The sequence below is a fragment of the Pholcus phalangioides genome, unplaced genomic scaffold, assembly GCF_987345545.1.
Source record: "Pholcus phalangioides strain wild (caught in Gottingen) unplaced genomic scaffold, Ppha-v1.0 ptg000015l_1, whole genome shotgun sequence".
NCBI lineage: Eukaryota > Metazoa > Arthropoda > Arachnida > Araneae > Pholcidae > Pholcus > Pholcus phalangioides.
In genome coordinates this window covers 106,063,595-106,089,647 of record NW_028301608.1, presented here as the reverse complement: position 1 = coordinate 106,089,647, position 26,053 = coordinate 106,063,595, and the positions used below count along the sequence as shown (strand labels likewise).

Below are 26,053 nucleotides of genomic sequence, written 5' to 3'. Positions count from 1 at the left end.
TTGTTGAGTACACTCCCGCGAAGGTTTCTGGCATAGATTTTTTTTTTTCCTTTCCTTCATTTTCTTGAATTTCCTTTCTTCTGAGATCGCAGCAACGCACGACGGGTAAGCTATGGGTTATAAAAAGATAATAAAAATACTACACGCGCGCATAGCAGTGACGCTAAAACACCACTATATCGAGAAATCTCTGACTTAAATCTGTGAAACACGCCACTAAAATATAAAATCTTCTTCTTCAATACCCTTCGTTTTAAAAGCTAATATGGTCTGCGAAAAAAAAAGCGAAAAAGTATCAGGGCTGTTATACTTCACATAGCAACTCCGAGACCACGCCCACTGAACCAAGGCGGCAAGCACAACATCAAAGAGATGAAACTGCCCTTATTTTCTTCCTTTCTTTCAAACCGAGTACAACTCCAGTCTATCGCCATGGGCAATTTACTACCGATGGAGTTGTGTGTGTGTACCTAACAGTCTGAGTGCGTATATAGTGTTATTTTTAATTGCACCATCTATAGTTCAAATTCCGAATAAAGTGTAATTTTTTAATATTTGTGCCGTTGTAGACCTGGTGCTCTCTGTGGCGAGAGAGCCCTTGCTAATATAGCCCTGGTATAGTGCCCTCTTACTGTGTTATATGGGTCACACAACGTGATTTTATACTGGAAATCAGACTGTTTAGGAGTCCCTATTACAGTTGGTCTATTCCTCCAGCAGCGTTGTTTTCAGTTCTTGGATCATTCTAGGGGGGGGGGGGGGGGGGGTTGAAGAAATACACTACAATTGCCTCCCAAGAGCATCCCAGGCACACTCTGTAGCAGCATTTTTCAATCTATGGTCCAGAAGTGGTCCACGACGATGGCACAGGTGGTGATCCGCAGGTAAAATTGGTAATTTTATTCCAACTGACCGAAAAATTATTGAATTTTTGTAATTTAATTGTAACTACAAGAATATACTCATTGTTTAAAATAGAAAATTAGACCTTCTTCTTTGGGTAACTATATGTCAACAATAAAAAATACGTGAAAACTACGATTCTAAATACGGGACATAATTGTATCTAAAAAATGAATTTATGAAGAATTTGCTAATTATTGCTAAAACTGCTGAATCACTGAGAAGAATTAAATTAGTTTTTTCCTGTTATGTAGTACATATATGGCATGTAAATATCAACATAATGATATTGCTTTCGCATTATATGATAATGAGAAACTGGGACCAACGGAAATCTATATATATATATATATATATATATATATATATAAAAACGAATGTATGTCTGTTTGTCCTTTATGCACTTATACACCAAACATGCGTAACATCACGATCATAGGATAACAAGTGTCCTCTAAGAAGCGATAGTGTGTTCAACTTTATAACTAGCTATTTTATACCTGCTTAGTCAAGCTCTAATGAACCCCTGGCAAATAAAATGCCTTATACAGCAAGTTCCTTTTAGCTCGAGTGTTATCACTATTTTTCCCCTCGTATATATGTCTCGCTATTATCTTGTATGTTCCTATGCTTACTGCGTGTTGAATGCACTGCTTGATTTGAACTCAAGAACCGTGACAAAAAAAGAATTCAGGAAAAATTGTAAATCGCATGAATTAATGAGTCTTTCAAAGGCGTGTTTGAAACGTTTCGTGATTCATTCGATCGCAAGTGTTAGTGCGGCGCGTTATTGATCGCGTCGTATTGGAGTATTGGATATATTTTTTAAAGTGATGTTCGATAATCGTGTTATTGGGTACGATTTAACGTCATTCAAGGTAAGTAGCAACAGAATTCTTCAAATCAAAAGCAGTTTAAAGTGGAAAATACGTTTTGAACTTCCCGCAGCATTGATATGTACATGTTCAGATATGAATCGACAATAAAAGTCCGTTCTAACGACAGGCAAAAATCGCGGGAGAAACTGTTGTTATAGGTCTGGACACACATATCCGCACCGTGCCAGGACCGCAGCTCGGGCGTCAGTTGGCCGTGGCTCGGCTCGTTCCTCTTCAGACCACACCTTTCCGTGTGTTGCCCGTGTCGCTGCCGTATGCTGACTACGAAGCTGTGTCGATTGCTTCAAGTCTTTAACGCAGCCGGTTCGGTGTAACCAAAATGTTCAGTAAATTAATTAACAAGAGTGATTTGGATATAACCCTAGCGTAAATTAACAATAATTAATTGTTCTAAACATTTCTGTAAATAATCTATACATGTATTTAAATTTTTTATTTTGGATTGATCTCCGATAGATTTTTTGTATGCGACAAACCCGCAAAAAAGGACAGGATCTTTAAATGCAGCTGGAAATAAAAAGACGGCCATTTGCTTAGTTTGACTGTATGCATTCTTGTTTATAGTTTGGAGAGAGGGGATTATTTACGGAGTGATAAAAGGGGAGAGAGAAAAAAAAAGTCATATAGAAATTGAAACAATCTGTGGGGAAGAGCGGTACTCTCTTCCTCACCTACACACTCGTTTTTTTTTTATTCAGAGTCAACGGCCATCATAAATATAATCATCTGTAGGGGCAGGTGGTGTCAAATTCCGATAACACCTCGGAGAAGTGTATCTCAGCTCAGTAGGAGCATATTGTACGAAAGAGCGAGCATATCTTTTACTCTGTGTGTGTGTGTGTGTGTGTGTTCGCGGAATCTTCTAAACTGAAAATTGGCTCCTCTGCAGATGGCAAATGGATATTAAAATCAATAACGATTGGGGTGTTTAGTCTGCCGGGGCTTGATTCAATGATAAAGCCTCACCAGTATTCGATAGTAATTTAAAGCACTCATTGCCAAAGTCCCAGTCGCTGAAACACCTTTGTCAGATATTTAGCACAAAGGTGGTCGACTTTTTGAAAGGTGTGGGCCACTTCATTGTTTTGAAATATTTCGCGGGCTTCTTAAGTTATCCAGAAATGAATGAGTCTCGATCCTCCAAAATTATCTAAAAAGAAGTGGCACGTGCCGCTTAAGTGATCTGCAAGCGTGCCGCGGGCCACTCGAGAGATCTGGAAATGTGCCACTAACCACTCAAATAGGATAATCTGCAAATGTATCACGATCCACTTAAGTGAACTGGAGGTGTGCCATTAGTCGCTCAAGTGATTTTGAAATGTGCTTGAGACCAAAGTTTCCAAAGAGCCTTGTTTTGTTTTTTGTTGTCACGAGCCACATCAAATGCTTCCGAGGGCCGCATTTGGAGCACAGGACATGGGTTAAGCATTTATGGCTTAACATGTTGCATCTGATGTGAGTACCAAATTTAAAATGTCTCCTATATTTTCCCATAAGAAAAAACCCAAAATTTTCGAACCGTTTTCTATTTATATATATAATTTATGTTAAAACCAAAACAATGATTCATTTATAGAGCATCAGAAATTCAACCCAGTTAGTTTTCCAAGTTTACATTATTATTTTAACAAAAATCTCCCCGGCAAAATTTCGTTATATGCTATGTGAAACATAATTTTAAACTTTGCTTTCCAATCAAAGTTGTGAAAATGTTTATCCATATGTTTTCTACATATTACGCTAGTGCCACAGAAGCGAGGCCAGGTGCGTCCAAACAATTTCGGGGCACGAAAAATGTTTAGGACACCCCCTCTCTTTAACAAGATTTCATATATTTTGTGGGAAGAGGGAATCGGCATACTGAATATACACGAACGCTAAGAAATACCCCCCCCCCCATACAAAAAAAAATAATAACTACACAAATGTGAATTAACACAAAAATTAAGGAAAACTTTAGAATCGATGGATTAAAAATAATTGAAAGAAATTATTTCAGTAGCAATGAAAATTCAGAATTAATGAAAGAAATAATTTCGGAATAGATTAAAATTTAGAATTAACGGAAGAAATAATTCCAGAACTATTGAAAATTCATAATTAATAAAAGTAATAATGCAGAAATTGATTAAAATCAAGAAATAAATGGAATTAGTAATTCAGCAATTGATGAAAATTGAGAAGCGACATAAAATAAATGAGCGCTCTCCTCTTTTATAAAAAAAATCTGCGCTCTCTCTCCCGAGACCACACCGTCACCGTAAAAATATAAAATAAACTAGTTGGTGACGGTGCGGACGCGGTGCGGTGACGGTGCTCGGCTACGGTGCGGATATGTGTGAACGGCTGCATTGCTTAGCAAAGAATTATTCTTTGACCGTGTGGTGACCTACACTCGGCCGACGCACGTGTCGGGCACGGTGCGGATATGTGTGAACGGCTGCATTGCTTAGCAAAGAATTATTCTTTGACCGTGTGGTGACCTACACTCGGCCGACGCACGTGTCGGGCACGGTGCGGATATGTGTGTCCAGACCTTATAACGGACTTCTCATTACAAGGAAATTTCAATTTTTCTTCTTCCTGTGTCAGGTAAAAGGTTCTAGGGCATCCTTGCTCTGTCAGCATTATGATAAGCTTTTAAATCATTCCGTTCTGATATTAGCGAATGAATAGAATTTTAGCTCGTGAAAATAGATTGTCGTTTATATGCGCAGAATTTAGTATTCTCAAACCGATTTAGCAGACTAACAAAACAATTAAAATTCCCGATTACAGTGAAAGCCCGATGTAACGAATACATCTTATAACGAGTAATTTGCTAGTTATTATTAATGATCTAATATTAAAGATATACAAAAAAAAACTTTCGGGTACAGCAAGTTGAGAAAATAAAATGCTTTCGATAAACGTCCAAAAAATCTCAAAAACGCCAGTTTTTCTCTTTCTTCAAGAACTACACTATAGTTTACCTCCCGAATTTCCTATTTTTAGGCTTAAATGAGGTGATTGTTTTATTATCTCATCTTTTTTCCAACATCCACACATAAAAAGAAATAAGGTCTACTCATTGCATAATAAACACATTTTTTGTCAGTATTTCCGTTGTTTAAAAAGTATAAAGAGATAAAAGATCTTTTCTCTCTTTTTAGATTCCGTTTCTTGTTACAATCTCGTTTCCGCATTTTTTCAACTTACTGATATCCTCTGAACACTGTTCCTTCCACCTTATTTCGGTAAGCATGCATTAGATTTATTTCTTATGAATCCACTCAGGATAACTCATTCGTCCTTATTTACTGTGCATATACAGTACAGAGGGCTCATAACAAACAGGGCGTACGGCATTTTACTGGTAAACCATTCATCCCAGAGGTATATTTCCAATTGAAATGCGTGTAGTACTCAAATATGTAATTCATTTCTCAAGGAGTTGTATAGTTATTAAAATCAAAAAAACTAACTTTTCATACAGTCATCGTGTGCTCGAAAATTGCAAAGTTGTTGCCCAGTCGCTACTGGTGCCAACAAAAAAACTGTGTTTCTAAGAGCAATATTCGCTGAGATATTCGAATTTGAAAAAATGGAAGACAGTGGGGGAAAAAAACAGCTCTAAATGCGGGAAAAAAGTTTTGCCCGCATTTAGAGCAGTTTTTCCCCACAAACTTTTTTTTGTTTTTCGAATTTAAATATCTCAGTGAATATTGCACTTAGAAACGTAGAGATTTTTATTGGTGGCATCAGCAGAGACAGGGCAATAACTTTCTAATTGGGTTTTGGTGCACACGGGACTGTATAAATGGTTATTTTTTTTTTAATACCTATATAACCCTTTGAAACATGAAATGAATCACATCTCTGAGTACTACACGTTGTTTGGAAACTTTTTCTAATTGCAAGTATACATCTAGGATCAACGGTTCTCCAGTAAAATTTCATATCCTCTGCTGGCAGGGCCACAACTGGGGGGGGGGGGGAGGAAGCAAGCTGGTCTAGTGACCAGAGGGGGCTCAAATTTCACCCTTTAACCTCTCTTTAACATTACAAGGGGGGGAACAAAATGCTCACTTGCCCCGGATGAGCAAGCATCTAGTTGCGGTCCTGCCGTTGGCTGTGCATCTTATATATCAGAGATGTCCAACTTGCGGCTAGCGGCAATTATCATATCTCCAACGCTTTATCGATGATTAATATTCTTGATTTTTGTCGATCTTTATTTACGTGCTGAAAATATACGTCTAGAGAACTTTCAAGACTTCGAAACAATGACGAAAATCAAGAATTTCAATCACCGATTTCTCAATGAATTTTTTTTCTGTTTAATAAGTGAGAGCAAAATTTTACGGATCGCAAATTTCTTATTGAAACAAATATTAAAAGTTTTAATTTTTGTGATTTTTTTAAACTTTTTTTATAAAATTTCTTTACATATTTTACTTTTATCTATATATCGCACCCCCCGCCCCACCTCATGCCAGAAGCACGAATGCGCAACGCCCTTGGAAAAAAAGGAACGCGGGAAATGACGTTTGAATGTTTACTCTGTGGAAGTTATTTTCCTAAAATATTTTGTAACACGTGTTTCAATAGAGAAACCTACACATTCGCGTTTCAGGCGAAACATAGATTGTTGGGTTATTTAGGTATCTAAGCTATCCAACCAGCTGATTAAAAAAATGAAAATTTGTACTTCTAGCATAAGGGGCTGATACATAAAATAACATGTCTCAGCTGACACGATTCATTCACTAGCTGATTCCTTCATAATCGCCGAGTCAAAACCACTGAAACTAAAAATATGAAATTTGTTCAGTAGTTTTATTTTATTTACAACGAACTTAGCAGGGATTTCTCAAAATTGAACACGTAAAGGGGTCATAAGGGAGAATTTTCTGATTACATAATCCACGCGAGAAAAGCCAGAGGTAATAGCTGATTTTAGAATAAATCTTGAATTTTCATTTCATTTGGGGTACTCTTCGCGAGAAGTACGGGTATAGTTTCATAGTTCGTTGAAATTTACGTTAATAAAATTATGCGTTATATTTACTGGTTGTTATATAACATACAATGAGTTTTTATTTCAGAAGGAAAGCCACCAGATCTGAACGTCACCATGGCGTCAAAGTTTCTGTTTCTTGTATGCTTAGCAGCTGCGTACTGCATGCTCCGATGCCACTCCAAATACTTCAACCCTTTCGTAGATCCTCAACACGGGGTAGATAGATACATTTATTATTATTCTGCTTTATCTCGTATGAGAAAATTAAAAGGAAATAATTATAAGAATAACGTTTACACTACCTTATTTTTGTATCAGATCCCCTGAGGCATGTAAACTTTATTTATTTTCCCTAAAGCTGGTTTTAGAAGTTTATTAAAATTAATTAACACAGTGTCACACGCACAACCAATTAAAAAAAAATTCGAAGCGTCATACATCATTTTTTTCACAGTGTTAAAAACCTTACTTTTTAACATGACGAATAAAAGTATTCACTCTCTCAACTAATTAAATTTCAGCACATCAACAGACATTTTTTTCCCGGAAATGTTGAAAATTCTTCCAAAAAGAAGGTTTTAAGGTTGACCTTTATTTTGAGTTCAACTATGAGGAGTGTAAAATAAAATATATAATTTTTTGATATAGATATAAAATTTTGCTGATCATTTCCCCTATTTAAATTTCAGGTGCTATGCAACGACAGCTACTATCCTCAATTTTGTGACTTACCATAGTAAGTCCAATATCATGTAATGAGAAATGTATTTTTACTTTCATACTAACCGTGAGGTAGTAAGTTAGTCTTTAGTTAGAAAATACTTCGAATACTTCTGTGATTCATTGCACTTGCTATGCTTCAGTTTTCTACTTTAGATGCAGTTTTGGAGAAAATCTTTTATTTGTAAGTTACAAATTTTCTGCCATTTTCTTATTTGATTCATTTTGTATAGCGTGCCCTTGTCCTCACTGGGAACAGTAGAAGACTTCGAGAGATGCGCACCTGCTGTCCTTTCATTTCCAGGTAGAAATTACTTCTGGGGTGCTGGTGGACAGAAAGTCTCTTATTACCGGAATATACGCGCTTTTGACGAGTGAGTACATGAAACACCGGATGTTTTATACCTGGAAAGGCAAATAACAAACTTAGATTAACTCACACAAACACTAGAGATACTGTGCATTATTCTCAGAAAAACTATTAGTTCCGGGCGTTACCATGGTCTAACTCGATTACAACATCGAAGATTCCACGAAATTTTATCGTTATAACCAAGGTTGACGTTTTCAAGACAATCAAATACTTTTGCATGCGGTTTTTATTTTTTATGATCAGGGTGACCAATTTGATCGAGAAAAATACGGGAAATTAGGATTGGGGGTACGCAATACGTAATATCGCCGATTCTCGCCAAACATGTTACCAAATGTGAATTAAGTTACTAAATATTGTCTATAAATAATCCTGAGCGAGAAAAAAAATGCTACAAAAAGTCTACTAAAATGCTTTTCACAAAAGAAAAAGAAAACTTTTTTTTTCAAATTATGCCAATTATATTCATTCTATAATATAATCATATGAATGTATAATCATTCCTGATTGTAGTAAAGGTTGGAAATTAGAGTCGGGAAGGGCAAAATATACTAGAACGTTTTGTATAGTGGTCGTGCCAATATAAGTAAGTTAAAACGTCAAACATGCAATAAATATTTTTTAAAACGTTAGGTACAGATAGAACAACAGACGCACATTTCCTGGATGTGATCAACTCCAATCTTAGGAGTTTCTTGGGAAAACGTCAGTGAAACGGAAACAAAAGTGACGAAAAATTTGTAGTTATATCCGAGGTGGTTGCTTTTCATGGACATTATAAGCAATGTTCATTAGCATTATTCTTCATGATAATCAGTCCGGATCGTCAATTATTAACGTTATACCAGAAATGTCTTCACAACCGTGGTTCGAATAACCGAGTTCAACTGTATTGAAAGAAGTTGTCAATTTACTAAAGCGTACAACTAAAGTACAATCATATGGTGTTAATTCTTTCCGAACCTAACCAGAAAGAGTGGAATTGTGATTTTCTTTATGGTACACTATCCATTATGAATGGTTTAATTACTGTTAAGTATTGTATTGTATTGTCTATACTTCGATGTATGAATTAGTATTTATAAAAAAAAATTCAGATAAATATATTCATATAACTTTTTTTTTCCAGCGTACAAATCAGGATCCGAAATTTACGAGATGTTTCCGTAACGGATCTCAGTACCACTATCCTCGGCCAAAAGATCTCTATGCCTATTGGACTAGCACCAGCCGCTGCTCAAGAACTTGCTCATCCTGAAGGTGAACTGCCCACTGTTAGAGGTATTCCAACACTTGTAAAATTCCACAGTTAACACGAAACTAACTAATGAAAAATTGAAAGTAGGGTTATCGATCGTCATTGCGCTAGACGTTGAAAAAGGTTCCTTTTGACGAACAAATGAAAGATTTAATTCGCCGAGTGTAGACACTGTTCATTTTTCAATACTGTACTTCCAATGAGTATCCATTCACTAACGTGGCCAAATAACATTGAACTAGGATACAGCTTTATATATGGTTAGCAAACGCCACGTACTCTGTGTAATTTTTATTGGAAGCCAGTAAATTTTGATCCTCGCTAAATTTCAAAACCATTTAGAAATTTTGTCATCACGGGGCACTGCAGTCTGAAGGGACTAAATTATGATTTTTTTCAGTGCATCATTTGGAATAGTGATTCCCAAACGGTGTATCATGAGATTGTTCAGGGTTACCACGTGATATGTTAGGGATGCGACGACTTTATCGAATATAATATAGGACTGTGTGTATAGCCAGTATGTTATGGCGTTGCTCGGGTAGTTCAGTGGTAAGATACTCCTATACCACCATGAAGGCTGAAGACAGGTCCAAGGGTTCGGTCCTGGGGAGGGGCATAGATAACAAGCTCATCTGAAGTCCCTAACTGACTCGCCACAGAGAGCAACAAGCCTACAACGATAAAATTATTCATGCATTATACTTCACTCATACTTTGAAAATTTGACGGCAGATGGCAGCACTACACATAACAAGCATTACACAACTACACAACAACAAACCTTACGTGTTAGGTTCACAACACGAACACACATTCCAACATGTACCAATACGTTAGAAATTCTGCAGGGAATGTAGACGAGGTGCATGTGTGGTTTAGTAGTAGTAGTCGTGTGGTCATAGTGACAGATTCGCACCCCACCGACGGGCATAGTTGGTGGTCTGCTGTAGTTGGTTTTTCTGTGACCGCAACTTCGAGACGCGAATGCGAACCAATCTCCAGATCAAAATGTCTCGTCACTGAGAGCAACAGGTCTGCAACGGTAAAATATTAAATCATTACACTTCATTCATAGTTTGAAAAATAGATGGCAGCACTTAAAAAAAAATTTCACGCACAATGCTAGTTAGTGAATTATAGGCCGTGATGATAGACCGGAGTTGTGCTCGATTTGAAAAAATGTATGCTACGGTAATTTATAGTGAGAGACATCGAAGTGTTATGATATAATTCATGTTGTTTTCTAAGGACGCCCATGAACGTAGAAAGTTTGGGAATCTCTGATTTGAAACAGTGACATGCTGTAGTCGCATTTGAAAATTGGCGGATACCTGTGACAATGTCTCGACATATATGACTACACGTGCATTGGTGGATTAACTCCTTTACGATAACGGACGAAATATTTCGTCCAAATCAGTGGAATAAATTCAATAAAGTTCTCTGCGTTTTCTTTCCTCTTTCCTCAACATCACGAAGCTTTATTGTAGCCTATGAACCGAAATTGTTTTTTCTATATTCCTGTTAGTGATTTTTTTTCTCCAATATATAATGTATCTTTCTACTATATGCATGTGTGAGGTAGGATGCACAATGCTGCACCGCTTGCAGTATCGTCACAGTGTGCACCATGCACCATGTCTATCATGTGCACCATGTGCATCATGTTATAAGTGCGAAAGAGAACACGTAAGTGAGGGAGGGTGAAAGAGAAATCTACTGTATGATATCTTATCTACTTATCTATATTATATTGCTTTTCCTTTTTATCCATTTATTTTTTTAATATTTTTTTTTCTTTCTTTCCCTTTCTTCTTCCTTTATTCTAACGCACAGTTAGGTTAGGACAAGGCTACCAGATTTATCGCTGATTCGTCAAATAGTGATCATCCAAATATGTTGCCAAAAGCTTGCTCATGAAGGAGTTAATGTGGTATAATGTTTCGGTCCCGCAATAACTTGGGAATTTTAGCAGTTTACCTGATCGTTCAAAAGACCCCAACGGAACTCGAACCACCGCTATATGCAGGACCTCTGAAAATGCAATAGATCCCTTACTGTTTAATATATCTATTAGCGAAATTATGATTATATAATTTAAAAGTTATTTTTAAAATGTATTTCTTCGAAATAAAAGTGAAGCAAACTGTAAATTTCTATGGTAATCATTTTCCCTTTATTTACTTCCCAACTCCATGCTTTGATAACGATTGTCCACACGTCGATTTCGCCAAGCAATGCGTTAAATTGACAAATCCTTCTATTTATTTGGCTAGAAATTTTTTGTCTGATCAGCCAAACGCATCAATTGCTTCGGTAATTAGGCGTGACAGCCGGGAGGCACCGCTGTTTACTACAGCCCCCCCCCCCCCCAATTACAGACTGGGAATCTTGTCTGGCGCAATTGGGGGATTGGATATTAAATCTACACGTGTCTTTTTTTTTTTTTTTTTTTGGAAGTACAACCTACCCTCGTTCAGCAAAATTATTACAAGTAATGGAAGAACAGCAGGAGACTGTATAGCCGCTGTGGTGGTCGAGGGGTCATAGTGTTGGACTCACATCGCGTGGTCCAGGGTTCGAACCCCACCGTCGCCACAGGGATGGTCGACTAAAGTTGGTTTTCTTTAGTTTCCAACTTCAAAGCGCGAATGCAAGCCGAGAGAACTCTCCTTTAAAAAAAGTCTCGCCACAGAGAACAACAGACCTACAAATGTAATTCAGTCATAACACATCACTCACTTCACTTCTGAAATATAGATGGCAGCACTGAAAAAATCAAAAACACAACACTGCATTCGCACTCACTGTTAGGTGCACACACAGTTTCACTTCCGGCACAACTCACTAGGTAGTAAATCGCCCATAGATGGTGATAGACCTTAGTTGTGCTCGGTTTAAAAGACAGAAAGAAAAAAGAAAGGAGCCTGTCTATGTGTGTTATTCCACAATGTAGAAGAGCAATCTAGGCTATTTAATCTCACAGTAGCGTGCCTAGGTACAAGGCCGCAACTAGGGGATTTTCGTTTCTAGTTGCGGTCCTGCCTAGGCACATAAAGTACCTTGGAGTAGAAAATTCTACACGGTTCTGAGGTATGTTCACTGCTGTGGGGTGGCATTTTTCTGACAGATAAGGTGTCTGTCTTAATAGTAAAAAACTATATATATATATATATATATATATATATATTTCAATTTCTGTGTCGAGTAACTGTGCATGTCTTGTTTTCTTTTGGAATAATTTTACATCATTCCTTAGCTGCAACGAGTATGGGTGCAGTCACGATACTGAGCAGCCTCGCTTCAGCGACTCTTGAGAGCGTAGCGAGTTCGGCGTTCAAAGCCGCTAAAAATTACGGAACCAAAGCTGTGCTGTGGATGCAGATCTACATTCTGGTAGACAGGAGCGAGACCCTGCAGATAGTACGCAGAGCCAAAAAGGCCGGTTACACAGCTCTCGTAATGACATGTGACGCTCCGATGTTTTCGACATTGACCTGCAACGGTGGAGCTGTTCTTGAGCAAATAAAGTAGGGCTACCTACATCCATTTCTGCCATACCTTTCCCCAATTTGAATACGTATAACAGTTTATCAATTTGTCACAGTGATGATTAGTCTTTTTATAATTGATATAATTCATAGCTGTGATTAACAATTGATAATTGCGTCAAATTTCAGGATCAGAAATCTATACAATGACACTTTCAGCAATCAGAAAATGGATCGAGGTGCAACTTTCAAAGATATCACGTGGCTGAGTAAGGTGTCCGACATGCCCATCGTGGCTAAAGGAATATACAATGGTGTGTACAATGACCATCCACTTGCATCTATTCACAAAGGGTGTTTGGAAAAGTTAAGAAACATTAAAATAGAGTCTTATTACAGTGGATACAGTCGAGTATAGTCAAGACAATATTTTTTAAAGCATTCGTTTCAGACTGCGTCCGCTAGACTCTGCGCTGCACTCGTATTCGTAATTAGATCACTAAAAAATGGAATAAACTTCTTCAACTCAGTGCTGCGAAATATCTGAACATGAATTTGTTTTTAGGGACTTAAATATGGAACTTGCTTGACATGTTGAATATAATGGACTCAGAAGGAAGTGGGACTAGTCACTATAATGAAGAAAACTAAACCATTTGATAATTTTTTTTTACAAAAAAAGCGCATAATACATATAGAAAGGGATGACTAGTACCTAGTGTTGACTAGGTCCTAGTCACTAGACTCTAGTCTCGTCCAACGGCTCCCAAGTACTTTTAGTCGTAGACCCCCCTACCCTTCAAAAATCTTGGTGTCTGCTATGAACTACCTCTCCCCATTTATACCGCAGCCATCTATCAGCGCGAATGTTCTCAAACAATGGAAGACATTCTATCCAGTAATAGTAAATTAAATGAGATAGCAATGACATTTACTGGACTGCAAAAGAATTAAACAACGTTTCATACTGCTATCGAGAGCTGTCACCACAAATAACAATTTTTGTCAAATCATAACAATATTACTGTTGCAGTCTAAAAATGTTGCAGTGACTACATTGTTGCTGCTAAAGTTGGTACAACCTTCCACACCACTTTTGCGTGTTAAATTAATCAAAATTTATGTTTTTTTAGTAATGTTTTTTTTTCAACTTTTTATAATTATACAACTTAGACCTGGACTCCCAATAAAAAAAAAGCCGGGGTCACCTAGGGGTCCAGGCAACCCCCATTCGAGAATCGCTGGTCTAGGCCAATCTGAGTTGATTCCCGTCTTTTTTTTTTTAATTTTGCACAATATAAGTACGTATAAGCATATTGTAATATTTCTAATTACTTGCAAATATACAGGGGTTACTTAAGAACTTTTCAACTATGTGCAATAGGAAGATGCGTTTACACGAAGATAATACAGATATGCTTAGAAACATCTAGGATTTTATTTTGCATAATAAAAAAAAATCTGAATAGAGTTAGTTTTGTTGAACAGATGGAGCCGCAGTTGAAAAAAAAAAATGTTTCGTAAAGGTATAGTTATGGCACTCCACCCTACATGAGCATTACGGAATGGAGCGCTTGTCTCTCTTGCAAGGGAGCGATGACTTAATCCTTTAAAAGCGATACACATCGTTCACATGTTCGAGAAACTGTTTGCAATTTACTCCTGTTTATTACCTCAAAAAAAAAAAAGACTAATGGTGAAAGAAACTGTAAACCCGTACCACACTGTCACCTTTAGGTCACAAAGAGGCATTTCCACCACTGCATATGGGCTCTATGTCGCCCATATTTGGCAGTTTTGTGTATTGGCACTTCCACTTGGTGAAAAGTTTGCTGCGTCTGTTCACAAAACATTTGAAAGCCAGTCTGCATCATCTCCGATTTTTAAGAAAACCCAATTTGCAAAATTCTCGCGTGCTGTAAAATCAGTTAATTTCAGGTCTTGCACACGTTGAATTTTGTACGGATATTTCATTAGAATAATCCTAAGAGATCGCCATAAGAAACTGAACTGTTTTTTTTTTTTTGTATCCCGCTTCTTGGACGATCTTCCAAAAAAAGGCCGTTTCCTCGAACGTTTTCATCATTGCCTTCAGTGCTAAAATTGTCATCGGTACTTTTCCAATTTTAACACCCCACATCGTTCGATAGGGAAGTTAAACTTGCCGATTCTGCAATTTTATACGAGTTAATTTTATACGGTTAACTAATAAGACTTTTTTTCGCAAAGATATTTTAACATATCTCAGATCAGGTTGTACCGAACTTTTGAACAGAAACGTTTCTCACAGCAAAATCTTCACTTGAAAGAAAAAAAAAATCTTAGCAACATCCTTGTACGGATATTACGCAATGAACTCATCTGCTTATGAAATGAAATGCGTTAGGTACTTTTTGACATTATATACAATGGCGCTATCTGTTGAACAAAAATGCAACTATTCGGCATTTATATATATATATCAGAAAAAATTAATCCTAGATGTTTCTAAGCATATCTGTGAAAACCGCATCTTTCTATTGTACATATTTAAAAAACTACTGAGTTTTCAAAAGTCTTGCGACTTTTAGATCAGCCTGTATTTTCATGTATATTTTCCTGCAGTCCGTTGAAAGTCCTCACCTGAGAGCAGTCCGAAACTGTACGCCTGTGGGGGGGGGGGACGCGTGCACGGCCGTACTAAGATCACTATGGGTTTCTTTCCAGAATTAATGATATTATAGGGCTCTTACCTAACTGAAAGTTTCCACTCGGCAGTTTGCATACTTATTCTCGGAAACCACTAAATCTCATTATCACGCATCCCCCCCCCCCATACGTATTTGAAGTACCCGAGAGGGCCCAGACGTAAAGACGAATGCCCGCATGTATCCAGCTGATTATGTTATTGTTACAGCGGCATTTCACATAAATTATCATTTTGACTCATTCTTTTGCGGACCTTTGCTTCTTTCGCTTCATTAAATTCATTATTCTGGAAATACAGGTGAGGATGCTGTGAGAGCTGTAGAAGCAGGTGCATCAGCTATTTTGGTATCCAATCATGGCGGAAGCCAGGAGGATACGGTGCCGCCAACGGTGAGTATAAGTTTCGTCTTTATTTCTCGATGTTGAGATCTGAATGCGAGCCGGTCTCTCTCTTCCCTTCAGAAAAACTGATCACTCAGACTCACAACAGAATAAGATACTCAATGAAAATTTACCTATTTCCAACATCCGAAGGTAGATGGAAGCACTTTCTAAATGTATAACATCTCGGCACACATTCACACACTTTCTTCGGTTTTTTTTTTCTTTCCTCTCGCAACAGATCGATGTCGTCCAAGAAGTCATCGATGCAGTCCATGCTAAATATCCAGCTATAGAAATTTACATGGACAGTGGCGTAAGGGCTGGTCAACACGTGTTCAAAGCATTAGCGAAGGGTGCCAGGGCCGTCTTCATAGGAAGAGGTCAACTTTGGGGATTAGCGATTGGGGTAACTTATTACATTTTCATTTATATTGTCTCTGATTGTATATATATATACAGTATATTAGGAATCAGATCTATCACTTTCATTGTGCTGATCTCTATTTTTACTTTTTGCAACTAAATTCAACATGGATTCGTCCAAATATTGTATACTGTATATTTATATATATGTTACGGTAAATGTGATAAATCGGTTGTTATGCATACTTACCAATCGTCTTGGTAAGTTTGATAAATTTATCATTTTTACCTGCCAATATGCATAATGCCCACAAGTGTCGTTGGTAAATTTGATAAGTACTTGAGATTTATCGCCTTTATCTGTGATTATGCCCTAGTGTAATTTGTGAATTTGATAAATATTCAAAAAGTCTCGAAAGTGTCTGGTATGTGTTATGAATATAGTCGGACCCCGATATAATGATAGCAAATTTTATGATCGCACACCGATGCAATACATGTATGTACCACCATGCATAGTGTATCATATAGTACGATTCATCATTTACCAACGACGCGACGCTTGGGTTTTGAGCATAACAACGGGTAAAGGTGATAATTTCTTTAATACTTATTAAATTTGCCAACGACGCTTGGGTATTATTATCTACATATTCTCAGGTAAAAGTGATTAATTTAAGGAAATTCATCAAACTTTTACCGTATTTATCATATATACCACAACATATACATATGTTAAGCATTAAATATGATAAATCAGGTTATTATGCATAATCACCGATCATTATGGCGAGTTTGATAAATTTTCTTAAATTAATCACTTTCACCGGTGGTTATACATAATACCCGATCGTCGCTTCGTTGGTAAACATGATAAATCGTACTGTATGATATAGGCCTGCTATATATGGAAATTCATACAGGTATTGTATCATAATATCGTGGTGCGATCGTAAAATTTGTAATCATTATTTTATCGGGATCCGACTATAATCATCATCACGCATACTATAGACTCATCTAGAATTTTTTTCCATATTTATCAAATTTTCCAACGACGCTTGTGTGTGGGGATGTTATGCATATTCGCCGGTAAAAGTGATAAATCTATCAAATTTGCCAAGATGATTGGTAAGTATGTATAATAACCAGTTAATATGCATGATAACTCTGACTCATCAAATTCACCGCTACATATTCAACGATAACAAAATTTACTTTCTAGGGTGAAGAGGGAGTAAGGCAAGTCCTATCTATATTGAAACAAGAACTCAATGAGACAATGATCCTAGCTGGTGAGTAATCTGCGATGGAAATTATTATTAATCAAAATATCACAAACGTTCCATTTTATCTCATTGCATATTCTGGCATCAACTCTCCCGTTGAAATCCGGGATTATGTATTTCATGCCTGTTTACTGTATATGCATTGCACTCACTGGGGAAAAACTGGCAGGGCTCTATATTTGTAATTTTGGGGGGATAGACCCCCCCCCCCATAAAAACACATAATATTTTAAATTTTTCCACCAGAAATTTTATTGGAAAATATATGTAGGGTCGGTCCCCACTGATATTTCTGGGTAGGAAGAACGCGTCTAAATATCAGTCTGCGTTATATGCATAGGTGACTGAACCTGGAGGCTGGGGCTGTTTGAGCTTCCCCCCCCCCCCACACCTAAATAAATTTTACAAGTGGGGAGCTGAGCCCCGAATAACTAATGAATATACAATGCAACGCACATCTCCCCCTTTCTGCATAAGGGCTTTTCCCCACAACGGGCAACTTTTAGTCCCTCCATGTTTTCTTAATTTCGTCGCATCTGGCTGTAAGGGCTTAAAAGACGCATATTTTTCACACCGTACATCTACAGTAGAATCTCCCATAACGGACACCTCTCGTTAACGAATACTTTTTTAAATTATATCAACGGGCATCCGTGGATTTTACAAACCATAAACGGACACTCCTCGTTAGCGGACGAAATCATCTATCCCAGCGTTTTTCAACCTACGGTCCACGGACCAGAGGTGCTCGGCACAGACAGACTTGATAATTTAATTCTAATTGAATGAAAAGCCAGCAAAATCACAAACTATTGCTAAAAGCACTAAAAAATTACCAATTGGTGGGAAATTAAGGGCTCATTTACAGACTCACTGAAGTGACCTGAGAGGCACCGATCCAGATTACTTAAGTGACCCGCGGCATAATTGCAGATTACTTAAGTGAGCCGCGGCATAATTGCAGATTACTTAAGTGACCCGCGGCATAATTGCAGATTACTTAAGTGACTTGCAGCGCTCTCCCAGATCACTTAATCAAGTGGCCTATTGCTCGTTTTCAAACTCATGAAATGGCCCGTACTCTCCTAAAGGTTGAGCACCCTTGGTCTATACCAGCGGTTCTCAACCTTTTTTGACTCGCGGAGCCCTTTTTTTTGGCATATAATTTATATGGTGGAACCCCGTAGACCTATTTTTTACTTATTTAGCAAAATTACTGATTTATTTTTATTATTCTAAAGTAGTTATAAAATTTTTTTTTTTCAAATAACTGTTTTTTTATTTTTTCCTGGAGTGGCCGCGGAGCACCGGTTGAGAACCGCTGCAGTAGGGTGTAAAAGTAATCCGTGGACAGTATTAAAGATGTCTGTTTGTTTGTGTTGATACTCACGCATTTTTTTTTTAAAAAATGACGGATAACAGAAACTGACGGTTGAGCGAGTGACGGTTAATGAGAAATAAGAATAAGTAAAGGAGTGCTGAGCAAGTGAGTGGAAAAATAAGTAGGTGAGTGAGTGAGAGTTAGTGGGTGGGTGAGCAAGTAAGCAAATAGATGAGCGTGTGAAAGAGCAGGTGAGCAAGTGAGTGGGCAGGTGAGCAAGTGAGTGGGCAGGTGAGCAAGTGAGTGGGCAGGTGAGCGAGTGAGTGAGCTGGTGAGCACATGAACACTTTAGTGACTTAATAGCTTGTTCACTGGCTGATTCACAAACTCATTCGGTCCCTCACTCGCTCACATATTCACTCACTTGCTCAATCACTCGCTCGCACATTCACTTACTTGCTCAATCACTCGCTCGCACATTCACTCCTTTGTTCAATCACTCGCTCACACATTCATTCACTTGCTCAATCACTCGCTCAATCACTCGCTTACTTGCTCGATCACTCGCTCACACATTCCCTCACTTGCTCAATCACTCGCTCACACATTCATTCACGTGCTCACATATTCACTTACTTGCTCAATCGCTCAATCACTCACTCATTCGTGACGAACTGTTTGTCCGTGAAATTTTCATATTGGTGAATTGCGTGGCGAGATGAATTGCTGTCGGCGAATTTTCCCATGAATCGAGGGTATAAGATATTCTTCAATAATGACTGATTTGCATAATTTTTCAATATTACTTCAATATTTTCGCTCAACGACCTTCTTAGAACGACCACGGTTGTTACGACAACTCTGTTATAACGTCAATAAGTGGTGGTTGTAACTAATTCTCATAGAGAATAATGTTAATGAACCTCTTGCCCCTTTTATTTTTTCACTATTTTCAACAAGGCTTAGTTGAAGTTTTGAAATCAATAATTAAGATTATTTACATGACTTATAAATTATATCATGATAATTATGACTCAGTATGACTATAATTAATTATAATCACATAAATCTATTCATCCCACATTATTGTCAATGAAAATGCAACAACCCCGCGGTTATAGCGACTCGTTTTCTTTTCCCTGTTAATCAGTGTTCTTTATAATAATTAGGGTGATAATGTTACGGTAAATGTGATAAATCCGTTTATTTTGCGTAATCACCTACCATTTTTGTAAGTTTGATAAGCTTCCCTAAATTTATCACTTTTACCGTCGATTATGCATAATACCCAAGCGTCGTCCATGACATGATGAATCGTGCTGAATTCATCACATTTGCCGGTTATTATGCATAATCGACATTTCGTATTGGAAAGTGGGATAAATCGGTCCCATTTCCGTGATAAAATTTTATTATCCAGATGACTATCGGAATCTCGATATAATGAACTCTGATTTAGCGAATTTTTCCGAACATCTTCAAAATAACACCTATAATTAATGCTCATATTTGACGAATTCTGAAACCTGGCCGTGATATAACAAACGCCTGTTTGACAAATTTTACGATTGTTACGATTTATATGCAATGAATCTTTTTCCCCCAACGTTAGGTATAAAAAACAGACGAACATTCCCAGGATGTAATCACCGCTCTAATCTCAACAATTTCTTGAAAAACATCATCAGCATGGAAACAAAAGTAACGCAGTCGAGCCGTTAGGAAGCTAGCCTCTCACTGTGCAGGTCTGGGGTCCTGCAAAGTCCTTGGACGGATCATGCTGATCCCTTGGGAATACGTGAGGATCGCAAATTTAATTTCATAATTTAATTCGTCGTTGTATCCGAGGTGGTTGCATTTTATCGACGCTATAAGCAATGTTCATTAACATTATTCTTTATGGGAATGAGTACGAACAGTCAATAATTACAGCCGAGGTGTCGTTTACAACCGAAGTCGTTATAACCGAGTTTGACTGTACGTTGGGAGTCGCGCATATGAACACAACACGTTCTGCATGCACAAATTCCTTAGAAATTTCCCAGAGAAATGTTTACGAGATGCTCATGTGCGGTTAAGTAGTACGGTAAAACCCCTCTTAACGGGGACACCCCTCTTTTACGGCCAAATAATATTTTCCCTTGGTGTGTAATAACAGTATACCATTGAAATCCTCGATAAACGGTCACCCATTTTTTACGGACGAATTTTATTTTCGTCCCACGCAAAACAGAGGTTTTACTGTACTTAATCATCTCATTAATAACACTAGTAAACAAATTAATACTTTCTAAATCTCTTAAGCTAAGCACATGGGTGGCTTTACTTAATGGGCGGCTTTCCTTGGATCAGCGTGGAGTCACTTCGGTTATAACTGGAGAAACCGCGAAACACCCAGACTGACGCAAAAATCAACGTAAACACTTCACTTACCTCCCCCGGGGGGGGGGGAGAACCGGGTATTTCAGGTAAAACCAGAATTTATTGATGTGCCAAAGATTAAATGCAGTGCATCGTAATGAACATTATGTAAATCGAAGAATCAAATAAATCAAGTGAAAGTCAAAGTGCGACGGGCACCAATAATAAATTATAGAAAGTTGTGTAAAATCATATCACAGGAGCAATCAAAAGTTTGATCGATCAAGGATTACATGACAGAGGGGTGGAGCACCCCATTCCGCTCAGACAATTCAACGGTACTAGTGTCCTCTTGTCGAAGAAGTCGATTGACGGTGTATTGATAACTCGTGTGGTCAATCCTATCCATCCCGATGAAAATTTTACGGGACCCTCAGGAAACCAACTGCAGATGGTTCAACTTCAGATGAACCAACTTCACCACCACTGTGGTGACGGTAGAGTTCGAACCCGGGTTCTCGCATTCGACCACCACAGTGGTTTAGTGTACATACCTACGTTTGACTGCAGTTGTCTTGAATGAAACGGTTTCTGCTCAGCTCTGCGAACCCTTAGCCCACCACCTCAAAACCCGGCACCATTGGCACAGTGGCTCGAAACAACGAGCCAGTGATACCATTGCCACGACGATGTTGAGTGTAAGTGGCTGAGCAACTGACCTCCAAATGCAGAGAGGACGAACGCAAAGGGTTCGCTCACTCAAACTGCCGGGGGTCACGATGCTCGGTACCTCTCTGGTCCACAGAGCTAAGCCAAACTAACAGGGGGGAAAGAACAACGAACCACAAAAACATCAAACGAAGACATTGGGAATCCTTCACAGAGCTACCTAACCGTGTCAATGCCCACGACCGAAACCCTTAAAACTGTGATTCTTACCTGGATCTAGATTATACCTCATACAGAGGCCTTCCTTCGAGGATAGATGCAAACACGTCTTACCGGAATGGAATCTCTAACACGAATGATTTTCAACAAACGTTTCAACACCTCCAAAATGTATTTTTAGGAGATTCCGTTGCTCAATAATGAGCGAGAAAGTATTTCATTTGTTGAAACACATTGTTATTCAACTATGGTAAGAGCGAATCACAGTGGTGCGCAAACCGTGGGTCGTGTCAATGAACTGAGGGGGGTGGGGGGGCATGAGAGATTCTCCAAAATAAAAACTCACAAAGAAATTTTTATTTAAAAATATGTCAAAACTAAAGAATGCCTTTATTCAGCTGAGCTAATTACCATGTATCATACTGAAATTTGTTTTGTAAAGTAATTTTGTCAAATTCTGCTTGTACAAGAACCAATATATCGGCTACGTCATGCCAGAATCACGAACGTGCAATGTCCTCGCAAAAAAAAAAAAAAAAAAGAACGTGGGAAATGACATTTGAATGGATTCTCTAGCCATGTTACTCTATGGAAGCTATTTTCCTAAGATGTTTTGTAACGTGTGCTTCTCAAAAGGGATACACATCCGCGTTTCAGGAACAACTTGGATAGTATCTATACACTCTACAAGCTGTGATTTAGGATACGAATAATAAGAGCTCATTCATCAGTATATAGAAGCTTTTTGAAAAAATTCTTTTAAATTCCGTTGCGCTTATATTGTGAAAGGCGTTATTAATTATTGTATGATAGATATTTTTTTAATTTTCTCAATTTTGCTTCAAGGTGTGAGTAAAGCAACGGATATCAACAGAGGCCATATCTATCAGAAACCATACGTAGGTTGATCATGAAGCAGGCGCAACCAATAAAATCCTACGAACAAAATTGGATTTAAACCGGAAAATTGGTATGTCCATCTACAACAGGGTGGATGGAAGGCTTGAATCGATGGCATAACAAACAATACCACCGAAAATTCAATGCGAGAACTTTTAGTACAAACGGTGCACATGTAATTAAATAATAATAAATAAAAGATTCCAGTTTCAAAAATGATTGAACATTTGTGTATTATGGTGGTGGTGGTGTGTGTGTGTGTTTATATACTGTATGATCTTGAGAACTTGTGTGGTACAGAAGAAACCAGTGGCGATTGGTGACAAAAATTGTGGAGGCTGCCAAAATTGTTTTGCATTGCTTTATGATACGTACAGGGTCCGATTTCCACATGGGCATTTGCCGTGAACCTCAAGAATCTGTGGCCCCCACAATTCAAACATATATTTTTTTGATCAACCAAGTATTTTTAATACCGGTTGCCGGGGGGGGGGGGACCCAACTAATTTTAGCTTTGCGTAGGACCATTGAAGTCAAAATGTGCCCTTTATACGGATGGTTTACAATTTTATTTTCACATTATCTGCATGCAGTAAGCTACTACTATAATGCACTATCAACGCAACATTAACGAATTTGTGCAGTGAGCCTAACCGATATCTTACCAACGTCAAAAATTATCATTTTAGGTTCAGCAGTTGCCCTTGGCAGTCTCATTTTTTTGCAAATTGGGAGGGAAAAAATTCACACTCTTTTTTTTTATTGTATTCTAATTCAAAAGATGTATTATATTCAAATATACGTGTAAGGAAAAAGATATATAAGCAGGCCCGTCATTCGGGGGTAGGGGCGATTGCTCCCCCCCCCCCGGCTTTAAAAAATACAATAGAAATAGACAAACAAAGTGAGTTTCTTTTCCCTCGCTCAGGAGCTCTACGACGCATTTTTCTTGTATTGAGATACGTACAAGATTGCGGAACATGATCACACATTTCAGAAAATATGAAAAAGTGCCTCTGGGCAAATGAGCGCCCTTGTCGGTTGTCAGGCGATCATACTCAACCAATCAGGGGAGTTTTAATAGATATAGAGTTAGTGCTGACCACGTTTTCCGGCAGAGAGTGATCAGGGTTTCATGGGGGTAAGTCGCGTATTAAAATGTGAAACACTCTCCCTCGCACAAACAAAAATTGACCCTGACGAAGCCTACCAGAGTTACGAATGATCGTCCAGGGCTGCTTAACCGGAAATAGGTGAGTGACCAACCTTCTATATGCAATCGTTTCTTTCCGAATGAGAGTCAGTAACCTATAGCTCCTTGGACTAAGTGTGTTATATGTTTAGGGTTATCCATGATAAAAATTAACTTGTAATCCTAAAAATGAAAATGAAGTAATAACTTGCTTATTTTCGCAATGTCCATTTGGTTATTCCATAGGTATCGTTGTACAAGAAGAAACCCATCACATATAAGTTTATTATTTATATTTTAATGTATGTTATGAGTCAGAAAATCATAACAGCCAGCAAGATATATACAGGGTGTTCTATTAATGGACCGACAAACTCAGAGGGTTGTTAGTAGGCATCAAGAGGAACAAAAATTGCAATGGAACATGGTGTCGCAAACCACGCTGAGAGGGTGAAAATCGCAAAAAACGCATGCAGGAGTCCAGAGGAGACGAAAAATGGATGTCTGTTGATCGCCAAATACGTTCGTGGGTTCGCTCAACATATCTGACGTACGCAGCGTCGCGAAACGCCTGTGAACACACCGGAAGAGCTCAGTGCGGATTGCCGTAGCTGCGGCAGACATCGATCGAAAGCATACCTGGTATCTTCGAGCGCGTCCGAGAACCGTTTTTACAACGTTGTAGACTGTGCAATGACGTCAGCTGCCATCACTTCCAAATAATTAATCAAATAGATTTTTTTTTTTGTAGTTATTATTGTACTTTTTGTCGTTCCTGCGCGACGTCGAAACCTGCATGCGTTTTTTGCGATTTTCACACTTTCAACGTGGTTTGCGACACAATGTTCCGTTTCAATTTTTGTTCCACTTGATGTCTACTAATAACCCTCTAAGTTTGTCGGAACATTAACAGAACACCCTGTATACTATTATATTAAAAATATATATTTGAGTCGTCCAGTTGCAAAACTCGTTAAGTGCCAACCAGATTCTTTTGCAGAAAATGAAAAACAAACTTTGGTAGAGTGTATTTTTTGAGCTGACTCCTTGGAATTTAAAATTTTAACGGCATAACATTAACATTTCAACCAGCGTCAGCTCGAAACTTACTCTACAAAATTTCTTTTTCAATTTCTGTGAAAAAATCAGTTTGGTGCTTAATGAGTTTTGCAACTGGTCGACTAATATAATATCAATAATTTTAATTACATTCTAAATTATAATTATAATAGATTCTAATTTATAAGATACAGACGGAATCAAAATATAGTCTGTTCAAAGATTAGTGCTTTCTTTTGCACCTTTATAGAACGGAAATTTGTCTAAAACGGAATATTATTTCGGTCTCGACGTTTCGTTTCGCATAAGTTTCACTGTAGTTAAAAACGTATAGGTTTCACTGTAGTTAAAAACGTATAGGCTGACCATATCACCCGTATTTTACGGGGTGCAAATTATTATTTTTTTGATTAGCACTTCTGAAAATAATTCTTTTCTGATTTCAATAAAATAATTCATTGAAAATTAATTTAATCGTATTATATTGGAATCAAATCCATTTGATGAGAATTCAATTAATAATGACTAAAATTTTGTACGGAGGCACGCTCTATTGTCCCTTCTTTAGGAGCTGCCTCTGGTAAAAACAAATATGACTTTCAAAACTAATGATTCGAATTATCTCAAATTACCGAAATCGTGGACCAGATAATTTTCACAATTTTTAAATTATATGATCATAATTTTGACTTTTAAGATAAATAATCATCTCCAATATTTTTGTCAGATTCAACGTTTTGTTTCTCCTCTTTCAAAAAACACGGTTTAATTCGCTGCAATTTGAAATAGTCCTTCGTTTCCCGCTGTTGTTCATATTTCGAGAATTTTGGCGATACTGTGAACCTCCCATAACAGATACTACTCATTAGAGGACAACCTTTTCGGTCCCATGGATGCGTACCAGTTATCGAGAGGTTGCACTGTAATTTCAAGTTTTGGCAATAGTAGGTAACTTACAA

At 37.8% G+C, this 26,053-nt stretch overlaps 1 protein-coding gene across 4 annotated transcripts; it reads left to right on the top strand.

The window, feature by feature from the left end:
• The first annotated feature begins 1,646 nt into the window (after positions 1–1,646).
• On the top strand, positions 1,647–23,062 carry LOC149077280 (2-Hydroxyacid oxidase 1-like). Of its 4 annotated transcripts, none has more exons than XM_089245057.1 (12): positions 1,647–1,781; positions 4,955–5,038; positions 6,893–7,020; positions 7,494–7,540; positions 7,758–7,898; positions 9,027–9,178; positions 12,418–12,688; positions 12,839–12,963; positions 15,636–15,727; positions 15,960–16,127; positions 17,310–17,379; positions 22,790–23,062. In XM_089245057.1, exons 3-12 carry the CDS (start codon positions 6,919–6,921, stop codon positions 22,849–22,851), a joined length of 1,230 nt encoding a protein of 409 aa, XP_089101183.1. In that variant the 5' UTR covers positions 1,647–1,781; positions 4,955–5,038; positions 6,893–6,918; the 3' UTR covers positions 22,852–23,062. The 4 variants fall into 4 exon arrangements, with proteins under 4 accessions (XP_089101183.1, XP_089101182.1, XP_089101185.1 ...); XM_089245056.1 differs by having other exon boundaries at positions 6,890–7,020; XM_089245059.1 differs by lacking the exon at positions 4,955–5,038.
• The last annotated feature ends 2,991 nt before the right edge of the window (positions 23,063–26,053 follow it).